At 40.5% G+C, this 18,665-nt stretch overlaps 1 protein-coding gene across 4 annotated transcripts in view; it reads left to right on the top strand.

Annotated features, from left to right (window-relative positions):
- Positions 1-18,665, top strand: part of CDKAL1 (CDK5 regulatory subunit associated protein 1 like 1) — a 628,254-nt gene that overhangs the window by 494,874 nt on the left and 114,715 nt on the right. For all 4 annotated transcript variants that reach the window (XM_006093745.3, XM_006093747.3, XM_023758088.1 and 1 more), the window contains one exon: positions 6,998-7,060. In XM_006093745.3, coding sequence (XP_006093807.1) covers positions 6,998-7,060 — 63 coding nt within the window. The remainder of the gene's footprint in view (positions 1-6,997; positions 7,061-18,665) is intronic.

Here is an 18,665-nt window from a genome sequence, read left to right as displayed (position 1 = left end):
GGTATATTTTAAAGACGCCCTACTGATTCTAACCTGCAACCAGAGCTGAGCACTACTGGCCTAATCCAACGGCCTCATTTTACCTGTGAAGATACCTGAGCAGACACCTGGCCCAAGGTCAGAGAGCTGCTATTTGCTTGGATTTTAACCTCTGTCTTCTCTTCTTCTTATCTCATTCACTGTATATGCCTCCTGGGTGATCATATCCCCGCTCCTGCTTTTAATTATACAAATAGATCCACGTCTCTCTTCTAGCACCATTCCTCCCCTTCTCTCTACCTTCCTTCTCATTCTCTCTCCAAATGTTTCACAGCAGCCACCTCACACTTATTATATTCAAAACTGACTTCCCCTCCTCAGACCAGTCCTCAAATCTGATTTCTTTAGGTTCCTTCCATCAGCACAGGGTACTTTTCTCCCCTCTGAAATCTCAGCCAGAAATCGTGGTGCCTTCCTCTGCTCTTCCCTCCCTGTGTGCCTGTCCAGTTGGTCACCAAGTGCTGTCCATCCTACCTCCCAGCTGCTTCTCTCACCCATCCCACCTGCCTTCCTTGCCCCGAGCTTAATGTGGTGTGTTTTTATTTTTTCTGAACCGCTGCAACATCCTCTCACACCATCTTCGGCCTCTAGCCTTGTTTCCACGCGTCGTCTCTAATACCAGTAGGAAGCTCTTTCTGAAACACAAATTTGATCATTTTGATGAAACTGTCATATATTTTGCATCATGTGCACTAATCATTTAATCATTTCTTTGATTCAACAAAGCTCCCACCTTTCCTCCCTGTCTCTGTGTGCCTGTACCCAAGCTACTTTCTTACAGTTTTATATAGATGCATAATCTGTCTACATACTCAGTTCTTTTATTTTGGCTTTTATCAAAAACTGAACTCTTCAGTAAGCTACGGTATAATATGTTCCCTCTAAACAGAACTTAACGGGGCAAGCGATGCCTGTCCCCTGACACCTGGAGCCTGCCCCTGCAGGAAGTATAATAGAAGACACCACAAGCAAACTCAGACCTACCTGAGTATCAGCTCACATCCTTAGTAGTTACTTCAGTTACCTCTGAAGGTTTTCTGGCTTTTACAAATAAGCCCATAAAGGCATTTATCATGTCTGTTAGGTTTTTTTTTAGCTATAGCTTTCGGGGAGAGGGGCAGGGAGGGTCTTTCTTAGGATTTCCATCTCTGTGCTTACACTGCCCATCTGTTCCTGCCTGTTGTCTGCTTTATCCATTAGAGCCCTTAGCATATTAATCATAATTGTTTTAAATTTCCAGTCAGATAATTCCAACATCTCTGCCATGCCTGGTTCTGATACTTGCCCTGTCTCTTCAAATTGTGTTTTTTGCCTTTTGTTATACCTTGTAATTTTTCTTGATAGCCAGACATGATATTCTGGTTAAAAGGAGCTGCTATAAATTAGTTTTGAGCAATGTGGTGGTGAGGTGAGCAATGTGGTGGTGAGGGGAGGGGAGAGGAAGCCTTCTCTCTATTCCTGTGACTAGATCTCAGTTCTTTAAAGAGTCTGTGCCTCTGGACTGTGATCTTAGCAAGTGCGCCTCAGGTTTTCCCTCCCCCAGCCTTAGCTGGGACAGGGGGGTTGGTTGGGCTGCAGTTCAGGATTTCCCTTCCCCAGGTCAGTTCTGTTCTGATTATTATACACCTGAGGGCAGGCCTTGTTAAGAAGAACAGAGGACTCTGGTATATTTCAAAATGCTTCCTTTTCCCCCTCCCTCTGCCAGAAGGAAGCCCAGGAATTTTTCTTTAATATTTACTATGGGAACCTGGTTGAGCTCCTGCAGATAAATTTCACAATATTGTGCCCCTTTCTCCCTCCCCTCCCCAACAACTGGGTTCTCCTGGAGTTCTTCACTTCCTGAGCTGTCTGCACTGAGCTCCAGCATTCCCTTAACTGCAGTTCAGGTTTTCCCACCTGAACACTGGTTCCGGCGGCAGCTTCATCCTGTATCTCTGCTCCGGTCAGCTGCATTCCCTGCATTCACCTGTTAGTCTCCAGTGCTGGGCCTGCAGTTTTCCCTGTGCCTGCCCCTCTCTCCTGGATCCAGGAAGAGCTGTTGCTTTTCAGGCTGTTTAGTTTGTCACTTGTTGTTGGGACAGAATGGTGACTTCCATGCCCCTGGCATGTGCAGCAGAAAACTGGAAGTTAGTACAATGAAACTCAATCCTGCTATTTTGGCTGCTTACCACCAAGTATGATGAAGGCTTGCTGAAACCTTTATATTTTATTATAATAATATAGTGTAAGCATATCAAACTCTCTGAAAGCTCATATGTAGGTTTTATCACTTTTTGAAAATCCATATGTAGAAATGAAGTCCATAGTGTTATTGTTTTGCCTTACAATACTATTTTATTTGAGAAAGCTTTAATCTACAAGTAGAGAATGAGCACAGAAAGCATTGAATTAGTTTGGGGAACCAGGAGAAGTTAAATTGGAGGATATTGTTACAATTTAATTGATGGTATAACCTCATCTTCAAAATGTCTATTCTCATCACATGCAGAGCCTTTTTCAGATCTGAGATATGCATACCTTTGATTAAAAGTAAAATGATTACATTGTCTGGAACCCTGAACTATTAGAACTGCTCCATTGATTGGGGCCTTTAGTTTTGTTTCGGTTTGTCTGAAAAGGAGTATAAGCATGGGTATAAAAGGGGTCAGCCGTGTGCTCTGTCCTTGAAGAGTGAAGTACAAAAGCAATTGAGGAAGTACTTGTAGGATGGAGATCTGCAGAGGGTTAGCTTGTCAGAAATCTAGAAGTTTCACCAAATTTGCATACTGCCTCCTCTGTTAAACCAAACTGCAACCCACGTGACTTCAGGACTTGGCATGTAGTTACTTTTTTAATAAAAGTTCTCATCTCTGTGGCCTGGGGATTGATGATCAAGGTGACTTGAAGGTGCCTCAGACAGCTCTGGGAGGGATGTCTGATGTACTCACTGTACTTTGGCCACCCTCGTTACAGGTTCATCACACAACTTGTTTAACATGTTTACTTTTTAAACACTTGGAGAATTAACAGGTGGTTGCATGACTGAGCTGTTTGTTTTAACAGGCTAAAAAGTGGGAGGTAATTTAGACACACTCTATGATGCAATAGGAAAATACCTAATTATTCTGTTTTTGGCTCAGCTTTTGGTTTCAGTTAAAACTAGCAAGGCTCAACAAGCCTATTTTGTAGCATAGTAAACTTAACATTGTCTTCATATGAGAAACTGGCTCACTGGCAATAATGGTCACACTCTATAGTTATTTGTACATGAAACCCTCTACATGGCTTTAGTGCTAGAACTTAGTAAAGGGTCTCCTTTCAGAGTATCTGTCATCAGCAGTTAAAATGTGAATACAGAGGGCTCTTAAAGTTCCCTGTCTATTTCAGCATGCTGTAGACACCAGCCAACTTATGTTTTCTGTCTGAACATAGAATGCTCAGAAGGTAAAATCCTGAAAACAAGACAGCTAATGGTTATTTTGCTGGTTGTTCATCTTGATGTGTCAGGATATAGGTTTTGATTCTTTCTTGAACTGTCTTCATTAAGCAATTAAAAAGAACAAGGAATTTTACTGGATAATTGGTTGTTCATTTGGTTTGGGGAGCTTACCAGCAGACATAGACATGGTCAAAGATAGACATTCAAGATCAGGGATGGCTAACTTTTCCTGTAAGGGGCTAAATAGTAAATACTTTAGCATTTATGAGTCATACAATCTCTGTTGTAACCACTCAATTCTGCTGTGGTAGAATGAAAGCATCCTATATAATAAAAGCCTAATATGCTAAGTGTCCCGTCGTCTGTTCGTCCATTCAACCAATCAAAGAGTAATATGCTAATGATATGCTAAGGCCGCTCAACTGCTCACTATGACGTGCACTGACCACCAGGGGGCAGACAGTCGACCGGTTGACCAGTTGCTATGACGTGCACTGACCACCAGGGGGCAGATGCTCCAACCAGTAGGTTAGCTTGCTGCTGGGGTCCAGCCAATCAGGACTGAGCGAGACAGGCCGGACATGCCCTGGAGCCCTCCCATGGTCTCTTCCCACTGGCCAACCTTCTGCATCCTTCCCTGGCCCCGATCGTGCACCGGTGGGTCCTTCAGCCTGGCCTGCGCCCTCTTGCAATCCGGGAACCCTCGGAAGATGTCGGAGAGGCGATTTTGGCCTGATCCCGCAGGTCAGGCCGAGGGACCCCGCTGGTGCATGAATTCATGCACCAGGCCTCTAGTTCATAGATAATACATAACTAAATGTCTGTGGCTATGTATCAATAAGACTATATTTACAGAAACAGGTGGTGGGCTGGATTGGCCCATGGTCCATCATTTGTCAACCCCTCTTCTGGATCCCAGAAGATATGCCACTGGGCTATATGACTCTAACATCACAGGAAAAAGAGCAGTAATTTTCAGTAAGCTGGACTAATACATACAGCCTTCAATAGTCAGAGCCAAGACTTCACTGTATTTGTATATAATATATTGTTGTCAGAAAAAAGAACATTCTTTCCTCTCTGGCTTCTTTGGGGGCTAATCTGAATAGTGTGTTTATTTATCATTTATACCCCATTTCCTTCCCAAAATAATTTGAGGTAGCTTATAATAAAATGCATCTTTAGCTATCTAAATAGATTCAAAACCCACAAACAAAGGCACACAAAACAAACTTCGAATGTTCCATACCCATTGCCAACTCAAGCTGGTAGCTCAACCATCTCTGGGACTGAACAGACCTGGGGACACCTCCTAAGTTTAAGACTGCTTTGCTCCCTAGTTTATCTTCTCTAGCATAATTTCCTTTCTGAAAAAAAAAAATTCCCCATGTTTTAATTAAGTTTCTTACCAAAGGAAGTGTTAGTATCCATCATTTTTCTTCTGATTAAAATATAAGCCAAGAACTGTTATACCAACTAAGTGGGTGTATGGGAATGAAAGGGAAAATTATAAACTAATGAAAACTTTGGTGGCAAGTGACCTGTTCAGAACAGATTCCAGAGCTCCTAGAGCCAAAGGACTGTTTCCGATCAGTTAGAGATCCATCTCTGCTGTCTGGGGAAAAGGACTGTTAAATTACTTTAGAGTTTGATGGTCAGAAGCACACCTGAGAGATAGACCAGAGGAGGTGGGAATTCTGGCTGAGCGGCGGGGAGGATAACTCTCAGTGGGTCTCAGAATGTGGAAACAAGGCCAAGTGATTTGACAGACTGCCAAGGGGAGTTGTGGCTCCAAAGACAGTTCTGAAATAGGGAAACTAATCTATGGGAAAACTGTGAGTGTGTACAAATGACTCTGATACAAGGTCTTAATTAATAGCAGACTTGAATACTTAGCCAAGTGGTTGCAGCAGATCCTGTGGAACCTAGGAGATCTCCTTAGTTCCCTGGCACTGGGGAGGGATCACAGACACGCTCAGGTAGACACTGGAATTTAAAGGAAGGAAATACTTTCCTAGGAAATGGGTTCCAGGCAAGTGAAGATAGAACTCATTTACCTGGTAGTGGGATTAAAATCAACAAAGTAGAACCAAAAGCAACACAGGGATAGAATTAAGGGCAAACTGGTCAATCTCGTGACGGAATGTTAGTATGTGGTAGTTTCTAACTCTATGATGTACAAGAAATAAATTCTATAATAGGCACCTGTGGAGATGTTCAATATTTGTTTTAAAAATGTTTTATCTGTTCTATAAATTTAGAAATGTTACAACCTTTAAATGGAAAAAAGAAATTAAGAATTTCCAACTTAAGCTGTAATTTCCACTCACTCTGGGTGAGAAGGCAAAGTACAGTGTTTTGGGGAAGGGAGCAGTATGGCTGTATCTATTAATGTAATAAACATGCATACTGTTTGATTCTGCAACTGGATTTTCATAGTTTCCCTTTAAATATCTTCCACTCACCCTAACTGGTTTTCTCAGTGGGTAGAGCGTAGGCCTGCGGACTGAAGGGTCCTAGGTTCGATTCCAGTCAAGGGCATGTACCTTGGTTGCGGGCACATCCACAATAGGGGGTGTGCAGGAGGCAGCTGATTGATGTTTCTCTCTATACCTTTCCCTTCCTCTCTGTAAAAAAACAATGAAATATATTTTTAAAAAAAACAACCTTCCACTCTCATGCCCTGGCCAGTTGTTCAGTGGTTAGAGCGTTGGCCCAAGGATTCCTGGTGAAGGGTATGTACCTGGGTTGCAGGCCCAATCCCAGCCCGGGTCGGGGCATGTGCAGTAGGCAACTCATCCATGTGTCTCTTTCATCTCTCTCTCTCTCTCTCTCTCTCTCCCCCCCCCCCACCTCCATCTTTTCCAGTCTTTTTAAAAATCAGTAGGAAAATTATATATCCTTGGGTGAGGATTAACAGAAAACAAAAACTTTCATTCTCAGTCTGGCAGATATTTGTGCAAAGCTCATCATTATATTTAAAAATTGAAATGAATTGCAAGAAAAAAGTTCCAATTTCAGGCACTCAATAAATATTTGTTAAATTAATGAGAAAACCATGCAAGGCACCTGAACTAGGTAACAGTGACAGACCCAAGCTGTGACCTGGGGCCTGAAGGAGGTATATTGTTTAAATAGACAATGAAGTACCCAATTTAGAGTAACAGCAATTGATATTACAGTGAAATTCAGAGGTTTCTTTCCTTTTTTTTCATCTTAGTCTCTAAGTTATGTGTCTATAAATAGAGTTTTTGATGCTTAATGTTGTAATTATGCAACCTTCTAAGAAGTGGCCTGGCTGGCCTGTGACAATGACCCACATAACCATCAAGTGGCTTTGGTTTCTAATTTCATCCACATGTCCCATGTTTACACTGGAGCCCCTCACCTTGCACAAGGAAGAATATCTCAATACACATTATCTTAATGCAGATAGAGAGACAGAGAAATAAATGCAGAGAGGTAGATATACATATAGGTACATATGCACATGTATGTTTTGCCACCTATCAACTCAGATGTCTGTGTTTTCTTCCACAGAAAAAGCAAAGAACAAAAGATCTTTCTCGGGTATTTCACTCTTACAGTCCGTATGATCATAAGGTAAGAGATGCATGTGATTAGTGTATTGGGTGGTAGAGAAGTCTTTCTGAATGTATGGCACAATGTCCCCTGGTATGTAGTGATTTTAAAGTATACTTACCAGTTCCATTTCTATTTCTATCTTAATTTCCAACTCTATGTCTTTAAAAGAAACCAGAAAATGTGTATTTTGAACTAAAATAATTGTATTTTATTCACATTAAAATCTAGTTACATATTGTCACTGAAATCTCAAAGACTGCAAAGATAGGTTTTGGGGTGTTTTTTTGTTTGGTTGTTTTTTTTCTTTTCTTACCAAACAATGTCGTGATGGACTTGGCTTTTGGATTGGTACAGGTAGTTGAAATATTAACTGCCAATTCTTGGTTCTCCATTGCTCCTGATGGAAATCTATTTTCCGAATAAAAACCCTAACGAAAAACAGTGCATAGCATTATATGTGAAATATCCACTGCCAATAGTTTTGCTACACAGAAGACCAAATTGTGTAGGGACCCCTACGCATCCATCCCACAGCTTTATGTGCCCATGGCCAGCTCTGATTCTTTAAAACCCCAGCTCTCCACTGCCTGTATTTGAAGAATTCCCAGACATCTTTTTACTTATAAGTATTTCACTATATTTGTAAAAGATACAGACTCTTTTTTAAAAAACACACGTATGACTGTTTTTAAAGAAAATGCTCAATATCACATCTTCATAGGGAAATACATTGTGAGATTTCTGAGAGTTGTGTAAAACTTCTTTATCACGTAAGATTCCAGTAAATCTGTTAATTTGGGGTGACTTCAGAAGCAAACAAAAAATTTTCACAGTCGAATTGCTAATATAAACTTAAATCTTTATCTATGAATTTACAGGGAGACATGTGGTGGGGATTTTTTAACTAGCCAAAATAAGTAGTGTGAAAACTACTTTCCTCAGCTCAGAATATGAAGATGTCTGAATTCAGGAGGGGAAAATCATGCCAGTTGTTCATAGAAGTTGAAAGGATTTCAATAGCTTCTAGTGTTTCTATCGTGACCAATTTGACTTAAGCACCAAAAATTTTTAAAAGAGATGTTTATGCTCCTCCACGTGACCATAGCTATATACATGACTAAAAATTATATCATTTCAAGTTGCTTTTTTGAAGTTAAATCAATCAGTTTGCAGGATATGGCCATTTGTTTGAAAGAGGTTGAGAGAGCACATAGTATCTGACAATGCAGGTGGAAGGTGCAGGCTGATAAGTAATATACGGATGCAAAAGGAATGTGATTGGCCAGATTTCTGATGGGAAAGTTGCATTTTTTTAGATGAAGCCATGTAATGAACATAAATGCAACAGTGGCTAAAGTTAACATTTAACAACAAAAGGCTGTGACAAATGTTTTGCCTGACTTGTCTAAATTTTGCCCACTTCTAACATTTTTTAATTCACAGTTAAGGGAAATTCCATTATTCTTTTATTAGAACTCTTAATGGAACTTGGCCATTTGCAGCTTCTACCGGCTTCCTCTTCATATCCTTTGTGGCATTGTATCAAAGTCACCTCAGATTATTTTGGCTTCCCTTGTGAAGACTTCATTCCTCTACAAATTAGTCATCAGGCAACGAGGAATTGAATATAAATGCTAGATGGAGTTCCTTTTGATCTTTGCTTTAAGATCTGTAATAAATTATTATAAGTAACTGGACTGCCTATGAGTGATTTTTGAAGCTTCCAAGGTTTGGCCTATTGGCATTCTGATTTATTCTGTCTGTGTGGTGAAGGAAAAGGGAAAAGTTTCCTGCTAGGCAGCTCTCCTGCCCCTCAGTAGCCTCCTCCCATTTTTCTAAGCTCCATCCAGACAAGTCCAGCTGTATCACTTTTAACCTTGTCTCTTGTTGATCAGTGTCCACAAAGATGAAAATCACAGGGACTGCATGACATGCACTATTTTCTCAACCTCAGAATGTTTCTTTCTCCCCCCCCCACCCCCCATAAATAAAATAATAGAGGGTTATGATTCAAGTTACTTTATCATTTTAATTAACCAATTATATTCAAACAAGTTAGTTTTCTAGGCAGATAGGTTTTAGTGTAAAATACGTAAAGGGGTAGTTAAAGTTGGTTAAAACATGCCATGCTTAATATAATTTGTGGAGTGATCTTTAGGTTAAATATGTACATAAATCGTAAATTAAAGCTTTTATAAAATAAAATATAGGCTGTGTTGGATTTGTTTTCAAAAAGAATTCAAGGAGGGGAGTGGGTAGGGTAGAGTAAAATAAGATTGGCCAAATGTTGATTATTGAAACTGAATGATGGGTTTGTGGGCTAATGGTTCTATTCCCTGTATATTTTCTATATGATTGAAATAGTGCATAATGAAAAAGATGCAAAAGTAAAATAAACTATGGCCTGCTCCCAAACGTGAATGTTATGATATTCTTTTCCTCTCTAGCTAAATTCCTTTTATTACTAATGTTTCCCTTGATGTAAATGTATACCAAAGAAGGACTACTCCGCATTTCAGTGGGCGTGTTATGCTCAGTAAACTCAGAAATGCACTCCTGTTCTGAAGTGCCATAATTTCCGGGGGCTTTGTCCCAAATTATAGTGGGTCACTTAAATGACAGCCTTGCCTACTAACAACTGTTGAAACAGTTGTAATTACAAAGTATAGTTGGTGCAACTGTTTTGTTCTCAGTCAGTCAGTTATATTTGCTCTTCTTTCCTTCCCCCCAACCAAGATTGCTCCTGCCTGACCCCAGACACAGGAAAGTCACCAGGTTAAACAGACGTGTTGTTTGAGTCTGGCCAGGTGCGGTCCTTAATGGTGCTGCTCTAAAGCCATTGTTTGGGTTGTAAATGGTCAGTTGGTTTTCTCTTAAAATGCTGTTGCAAAAAGCAAACAAAGCTTAGAACAAAATGTGCACTCAGAATGAGCCTCAAGGGAAATACCTGATTCATTTTTTTATACTCCAAGACAAATTTTCCTGTAGACTGGAAGAATTTCATTCCGGACTATAATCTCTGATTCTGTGTCTATTTAAAAATATATATATTTTTCAGGAGTTCTTATAATGTAGACAATGTAGAAAGGCTTTCACCAAAGCTAATTCCTATTTATCTGTCCTAATAAATGGTAACATTGGTAAAGGGAATTCAAAAAAGCAGGTAATCTGATGGTATTTTGTTCATGTATTTCTTATGTTATTTTAAGAATCAGAATAAACATAGCTTGTAATTTCTGGAAACACATCATACTGACTACCAGGAAAGGTTCAGGGTCACAGGCCTTCGAGGTCACAGAAAGCCAGCTTGGAGTTGAGTTTTTCTTTGGATAAGTCAGAGGTAAGTAGAGTAGGGTATAATTAGAACAATTTTATGGAAGCTATGTGAATTAGCGAGTGCTTTCTGACTTTGGCTTAAAGAAAATATTACTATGCATATAAAAGATGTTTCTTTCTTATTTCCTTCCTTTCTTCTTTTCTTTCTTGTTAGATTTTATCAGAATTATGTGTTTAGGGGTAAATCTAGATTTATTAGCCAAACACAGGTGTTAATAATCTGCTCATGTAGAAAGCTATTATAAAATATGAAAATGCTTGGAAAGGAAAAGTTCCAAAATTCTGTTTGGGTTTACAGTGGTTCTTAACATGTGCACAGTTGACTAAGATCCTAAACACAGTTAACCTGTATGAATGCACATATCCTAGACCAGTGGTCGGCAAACTCATTAGTCAACAGAGCCAAATATCAACAGTACAACGATTGAAATTTCTTTTGAGAGCCAAATTTTTTAAACTTAAACTATATAAGTAGGTACATTGTTATTAACTTAATTAGGGTACTCCCAAGGCTTAGGAAGAGCCACACTCAAGGGGCCAAAGAGCCGCATGTGGCTCGGGAGCCGCAGTTTGCCAACCACGGTCCTAGACTATTAAAGGTGAGTGAGTCCTTAACAGGTTGTCACTGTTATAGTTTCTGTACTGTGTGAAGAGGGCTTCTTATTTTCTTTTAGTGACTATTGTTATTTTAATAATTTTCTACTCTTAAAGATATATATCAGTGGACACACATGAGAAGTAACATTATTATACAGCTCCTGTATTGGTGAAGTAAGCTTTTCTTTTTCTTTTGGTGACTAGTCTCATTTTAATAAACTTTCTACATGCATAGACATATATCAGTTGAACTGTAAACAAATTCATATGTGTCAAAAAAACAAACAAACAGCTAGGTATGAAGACACTTGATTAGTTAGCCGATGAGTAAGATAGAAAAGGAACATGAGTACTTTACTCAACCGGGGTCTTTTATGCAGTAATCTCAGCTCAGAACCTTCGGATAAGCTAGCCTGGGCCCAGCCTGGCAAAATTATTATTTAATTCTCCTTCCCCACTTCATTACTTCTTTAGTCCCCCATCTACAAACAGTCCACTTTTTTACAAAAACAGTCCTAACAAACAAAGATGCCTGGTTTCCCAAACCACAGTCAACCCTAGCAGCAGTTAAAAAGAGAGTGGTTATTGCTTCAAGAAGTCAGAGCCCCATTAAGAAGTGGCAGCATGCTAAATGAAGGCAAGGCCAAGGCCATAAAAACTGTAAGTCATTAACAGAGGAACTCTAGAAGTGCAGCTGCCCACAACCACTTAATTTGGACCCAGATACCCAAATATCCCTATACATTTTAGTAGTTCCAGGGTAAAATAATTGGCCTAAATTGCATCAAGAAACAGATGTTTTATTTTAAAATAGTAGAGATGTGTATAACCTACTTTTACAAACATCAATATTTTAAGAATAAAGTTTATCTTGAAAATTCTCTTAGGAACAGCTGGATAAATGAAGTATTACTATGGAGAGTGGTTTAATAAGCAAGAAATAGTGAAAGAGTGGTTGAACATGTGTTGGTAGTTGGGTAAAGGACAAAAAGTGTGTCTGAGCATAAAAGATGAGGAGAGTAAAATCAATATTCTACTATATTATCCTATATAATAAAAGTCTAATATGCAAATTGACCAAACGGCAGAATGACCAGTCGCTATGAAGCGCACTGATCACCAGGGGCAGACGCTCAATGCGGAGGTGCCCCCTGGTGGTCAGTGCGTTCCCATAGAGGGAGCGCTGCTCAGCCAGAAGCCAGGCTCATGTCTGGTGAGTGCAGTGGCAGTAGCAGGAGCCTCTCCCGCCTCCAGGGCAGCGCTAAGGAGCAGCAAGCAGGCGGGCAGTAAGGAGTGAGGGCTCCCAGACTGCGAGAGGGATGTCCGACTGCCACAGGCAGACATCCCCTGAGGGGTCCCGGACTGGGAGTGGGCGCAGGCTGGGCTGAGGGACTCCTCCCGAGTGCATGAATTTTTTGTGCACTGGGCCTCTAGTTCATTATATAATTAGATACTGTAAAGATATTGATGTTTTTGAGAATTACTATAAAGTATTTTTATCTTTAAGATTACTCTAAGCATTTCCCTGGCTGGTGTGGCTCTGTTGGTTGAGCATCATCCTGTGCACTGAACGGTGGCCAGTTCGACTCTCCATCTAGACACATGACCAGGTTGTTAGCTCGATCCCTAGTATGGTTGTATGTGGGAGGCAGCCAATCGATGTTTCTCTCTCACATAGATATTTCTCTCTCTCTCTTTCCTTCTCCTTTTCTCTCTTGCTAAAATCAATAAAAACATATTTTTTAAAAAATAGATTATTCTAGGCATAACTGGAATGGAATAATAGTAAGTTAAGGCAACAGTATATGCATTTCAATTGCAACATTAAACATACAAAAAATTCATATGTATTTCCATAATCTACACATTTAAGACTACCTTAAGAACTGTTATTAATACAAACATGTCTGGGAATTCATATCCACTAGTATACAGTGATATAGAGTAAAAAAAAAAAAAAAACAACAAAAAAGCAGAACCTTCTCTGCAGCTTTGTTTGGACAGAAGCATATATAGCAAAAATCTATTTCAAAAGTCTAGGGGGTGGGGAAGTCTTGGTTTCTACCACTGTCCTTTCTTTTCTAAGAGACTAATAGTCTCTGTGACATTGTTTCATAAATACATATATCATACCTAAAGGGAAAAGAACAGTTTTATTTTGGAAACCATGTATTGATTTACATTTCTCCATTAATCAGATTTGTCTGGCGATTTAAGATAAAAGTCACTTTACCCAGCTCTTTATGTTTGAAGAATAATGGCCATTTGACTCAATCCTGAGGCAGCCCAGCATTGTCAAGCCTTCATTATCTCCTGGGCTTTGAATAACATAATGTAGCAACAGAGTGCTTTGAGTTGTTCTAGAGAGGGAGATGGGAATTTGGATTGTTGCCTGCTGGCCCTGTTGAGCTTTGAGCTATCTGCTGTCTGGAAATAGCAAATTCAGTTTTTAATGGATCCGGCACTCTATGATAGCCAGATTTTCATGGCACATGCAGATAAAGAAACCAGTTATTGATTTGGCATGTTTACGCCATGCTTAAAACAGTCCTCGGCAGCAGATTGTCCAAAGCCATTTGTGCACTTAACTCTATTCCCCATCTTTGGCAAAGACGAAAAAATGTTTAAAAAGTAATTTTAGGGATGTTGCTAAATATCGGGAACGATTGGATAAATGTCTAATTGATTGAGTTCCCTTCCTGTTACATTTTCACATGTCATACTAAAACCATGCTTGGGGAAGTGAGCACTTTAGTGAATACTAAACCCATTTATTGTCGCCATCAACTCCGCTCTAAAGCCAAATGGATAACTCAGCCTCAAAATAAAGGACGAACTAAATAAAGGAGCTCTCGGTGCAAAAACTTTGCTTTCATTTGTTAGAGCACCTTGTTTCTCAAGGTGACCTTGCAGTTGTCACAGAAGGTGCAGACTCAGCTCCCCAGGCAAGATCTGTAACCACCTTGTGCTTCCTGGCCTCTGCCAACCTGACCCAAAGCTTTGTCCTCAGTTTTTAACACTCCTCAGCTTGTGATTCAAGTTCAGTAGCAGATCATGTTTTGTGAGCCTAACTTTGATATTATATTTATCTTTTTCTCTTTTCCTTCCACCGTGACATTGTTCTAAAAATTAAACATTTTTACATGTTACTTTAATTTATTTTGTTACTATAACTGCAGGGATGGGTGGTATTGGAAGGATGTGTAAATGGCAGAGATTTTAGTGTTGTTAAAATGAGATATCCGGAGACCCATAGATGCCAGAATTTGGCTCTGCCAGTTACCCTGAGGATTGACAAGGAGAATTGAATCCAACTGGATTATTATTATTGTTATTGTTGTTGTTACTCTTCAACTGTTTAAAGCACACCGTGTAACTGGCACCATCCCCAAAGCTTTACATGCACACGTGACTGATTAAGCTTTATACCAACCTGTAAGACGAGTACTCTTATTATCTCCCATTTTACAGATAATGAAACTGAGACATGGAGAGATTAAGTAACTGCTCAAGGTCACACACCTGACAAGTTATAGAGATGTGTAACTCCAGAGCCTATGCCCACAACTTCTGTGCCACATGGAACTAAATACCCGCAGCGTAAGATGCTCTAACCAAAGGAGGACTGACCAACACACCTCAGGCTCAGGGCTGAAGTGGCCTTCTTACCCTGCCTCTCCTGTCTAACCTCAACTCTCATTCTAAATAGGCGAACATTTGGTAGAAATAGAAACAGTATGTGAAAGGGAATAAGGAGAGACAGAGGACAGCAATAGGGGAAGAGCACTGAGGATTCATTGAATGACCTCCCTGTAAAGCAGATAATTAAGCAGCTAAGCTTATCCTAAAAATGTCCCCCCTCACCCCCATTCTTCTCCCACTTGCTTCATTCACCACCAGCCTGGGGCAAAGGAAACTCGATTGATTTAAGCTGGACATCAAGGCTACTATCATCAGAGACTAATGAATGAAGATCAGGCACGGCCGGGCACTGGGCTTCTAACAGAGCCCAGTCTAACTGGCTTTCCTCCCCAGCCCCTCAGTGGGGTGGGAGTGGGGTGTGTTGGTGGCACCATGGTTCCAGCCAAAGGATTGGACTCCTTTTTACCAACACAACAGGGCGTGCTCACGCCAGAGGAATAGGGTGAGTCAGAACCTAAAACCTAAAGCACAGAGAAAGGTTGAGGAGAGAACCAGCCGAAGTCACGATACCTAGAAATGAGAAAGTAACATCAGGCAGGCTAGAAACAGGGAGAAGGCCGCCCTGTTCCATTCAACAGGACACCAGGGAGCATCTGGAACTTCTCTTTATGGGCAGGTGGGGTCATGACAGAAGACAGAACGTTTGCCAGGTGATTATTTAAGAATGTCCTATCTAGTAGCATTTTCTCTCCCCTCCTCCTCCCCACCCAGGCACTCCCAGGAATATTAGGAATAGGGGAAAGCAAAGCTCATGATCAAATCCTTTGCAAACACCCTATCTAATAAAAGAGTAATGTAAATTAACTGTCACTCCACCATAAAGATTGCGGCACCATAGTGGCCGATGCGGGACACTGGCAGCAGCGCCCCAGCAATGCGAGCCCAGTGTCCACGCCCTGGCCGCGCAGAGGGAGGGGAGGGGAGGGGCCTCGGGCTGGAGGCCAGGGCGAGGGACACTGGCGTCATTGCAGGCTGGGCTGAGGGGACCCCCCCGCCGCATGAATTTCATGTACCGGGCCTCTAGTTTAGTATAAAAGCACTGATTTAAAAATAGTCAAAGAAAATCTACATAGACATGGCAGTTACTGTATTTTCAAAGTATTAATCAAATCTAAAAATGTCTCGGTTCCTACTGTTACTGGTGATAACACTGCCGCTACGAAATTCCCTGGGATGAGGAAGAACCCAGCAGAGAGAGCAGAGGACCTGCATGGAACCAAGACCAGAGAACATGTAGGCACCACCTCCCCTAGGCGAATGCCTCCCCCTGCTCATCCTCTGTCATAAGTCTTTGCACCCAGTTGAAATGTATCACCATACTCATGCCCATTTCCTGTGTCTCCCCACTTATGTACACTACCACGGACCAACCCTTCCCATCCCCATTGGGACAACAGATTTGCCTGGAATACAATCCACTTGATATGTTAGTGAGCAAAGAAAAATACAGGACACCCAGTTCAGTTTGAATTTCAGGTAAATAATATTTTGTTTTAATATATGATCACTACAACATGTGTGACATATTTATACTAAAAATTTATTCATTTATCTGAAATCCATGTGTAACCGATGTCTTGTTATCATCTGGCAACCCTAGTTATATGTCCACTACATATTTCACTTGGTTGCATTGAGACAGAAAGATGAAAAGGAAAACAGCCAAAATGGAGAGAAATAAAAAATTATCTTAAATCTTCTGCTGTGTTTAATGTGAAGGACCTGAGACAGTTGGTTCCTAGGCCTCCCTCCATCCTGATATAATGTGCCTGGCCTCCCGTCCAAGGCTGACACCTGTCAGATGTAGTTCTTCAGACATTTCCTATTTCACTTGAAAAGATGAAACAATTTACTCATTTGACTTTGGTTCTCTAAAATCTGATGATAGCATTTTCACCTGGGGAGTCTGTCAGGAGAGTTGCTTGGAAGGCACCAAGCAGTTAAATTAAAAAGTGCCCATACCTTATCTTCAAGGAAGAAGAATTTTTATGTTCCCCCTGAAAAATACACTTTGTTTCTCGGCAGCACATTATCATAAAATATAATTCATGACTTGTGTGTAGCTGAAGTTATTTTTATTGAGATGCGCTGAGAACAGTCGTGCTGGTGGTGCTTAAAGCACATAATGGAGGCATCCATTAGGAATGAGGAAGCTATTACTGCCGTTTCTCTTCTCCAGCTCTGGGCTCCAGTTGTAAGGCTGTCGGGAGTCCTGTGATTGGTGGAGTGTGGGCTGATGCAGACTGAAGACGGGCTCCCAGGCCTGGCCTGTGTCTTCCTCAGCACATTATGAAGGCAGCTGAAAAGCCCCAGTCTCCCTGTCATCTCACATGATTACCAGCCTTCCATACAGACTCTGACTTGCACAATTTCCACAATTCTCCTGACAAAGAATAGTGAAATGAAAGTATTTCCATGGGCCAATAATTCATTCTCTCTAGGGTTTTTGTGCAAGATTAAGAAGACGTGATTCCAGTTAGCATCTATTGTGCTTTTTAAATGTGCGCATTAACACTCTTCCCTTGAAATTGGAAAACGAGAGAGTTTTAGCATCTGGGAAGAAAATAAGTTACCAGCTTCTTTTTATGGTTGTTAATATTTTCCATTATTTAACACTCTACCTTTGGGTGCCTTTCAGAATTCCAGAGGTATTTTAAATCCACATGTGTCAAATGAAAATAAAGGAGTTTTAAAAACTCAAGTTTTTTTTTTAATTTAATACAATTATTATATGGAACACATGGGTAAGAAAGGAGACTTTCACTTTTAATTACTGTAAAGTATAATAATACAGCTGCTATGCATAAACCAGAAATCCCTCTAATTCAGTGTAGACTTTTTTGGGCGGGGATCGTTTTAAAGCTGCTTGTTTGTCTTTTCTCACTTTTTACTTCTTATGAACACTCGTTTTCTAATTTAACTTAAAGCAACATTTAAGTTGATGTAGTGGAGGTTGTTTGGCTTGGCCCTCCCTCCCACACGGGCACTTACTTTCTATTGCTTTTTCAGTTTGTCTCAACACCAGCTGATTATCTTCCCACCAGATGGATGATCTTCCATTCTTTGTATTCGTATTTATTACTATTCCACTTCCTTTTGCATTTCTCTGCACAATTTCTTAGATGTTCTTGCTTTATACACTCCATTATGTTTCTGCCTGTGGGTTTAATTCTTAGGGTCTTCTACCTGGTACCTTTTGTTTCTGCTTCCCCTCCTTTGGAGACAGTGATATAAAGCTCACACTGGGTTCGTCCATTCCCTCTCCGAGTCTTAAACCATAGAGCTGGGAAGGCCCTCAGAGCTCACGTAACTTACCGCTCTCCCCATCCCAACTGTCATCCTCTAAGACCCAGTTTAATTTCACCTTCTGATGCACACAGAGAATTGTTCTCTGCTACCAAATGGCAAGCGTATGTCTATGACTTGACTTTTGCTCTCAGAATTCAGGTCCATTCAGGAAGCATGTGATTTTTCCTAGGGGAGAGGCACAATTACTGGGATAAGACACCATATAATTCAGGAGGCAGTAGGGCAAGATGGCAACAAATACTGCAATTATTTTGCTGTTATATATTTATTATTGACATATTCACTCCACCCTGTGACACTGTGAATGTCTTTAGGAGGGAATCCTATCTTATTTGTGTGTTTTTCCCCCTCTAGTGAAAAAAAACCTCAATTATGGCCTGGGATTTAATGTGTTGTATATATGAAGTGTGTTTTACTTTTCTTTTGAACTGCATACCCTAACTAAAGAACTTGCACATTATCCCACAGCAAATGCAGGGTTGAAATGCAGTACTTCAATTCCCAGTTTGGGCTCTGTCCATGTCCATGTCATTTCATAGTTGCAATGTTCCAGTGTAATGACCACACCTATGGGAGGTGTACTAAGTTTGTTTTGGGGTTTTAATTATAAAATGGGTAATGCCTGCACTTCATGCCGTATTCTAAGACAGACTCCATCCTAACCCTCCCTTACAGACCC

Source organism: Myotis lucifugus, unplaced genomic scaffold (assembly GCF_000147115.1).
Source record: "Myotis lucifugus unplaced genomic scaffold, Myoluc2.0 scaffold_122, whole genome shotgun sequence".
In the NCBI taxonomy this organism is placed as follows: domain Eukaryota; kingdom Metazoa; phylum Chordata; class Mammalia; order Chiroptera; family Vespertilionidae; genus Myotis; species Myotis lucifugus.
The sequence above is the reverse complement of the archived record's forward strand: the minus strand, read 5'-3'. Positions and strand labels throughout refer to the sequence as shown.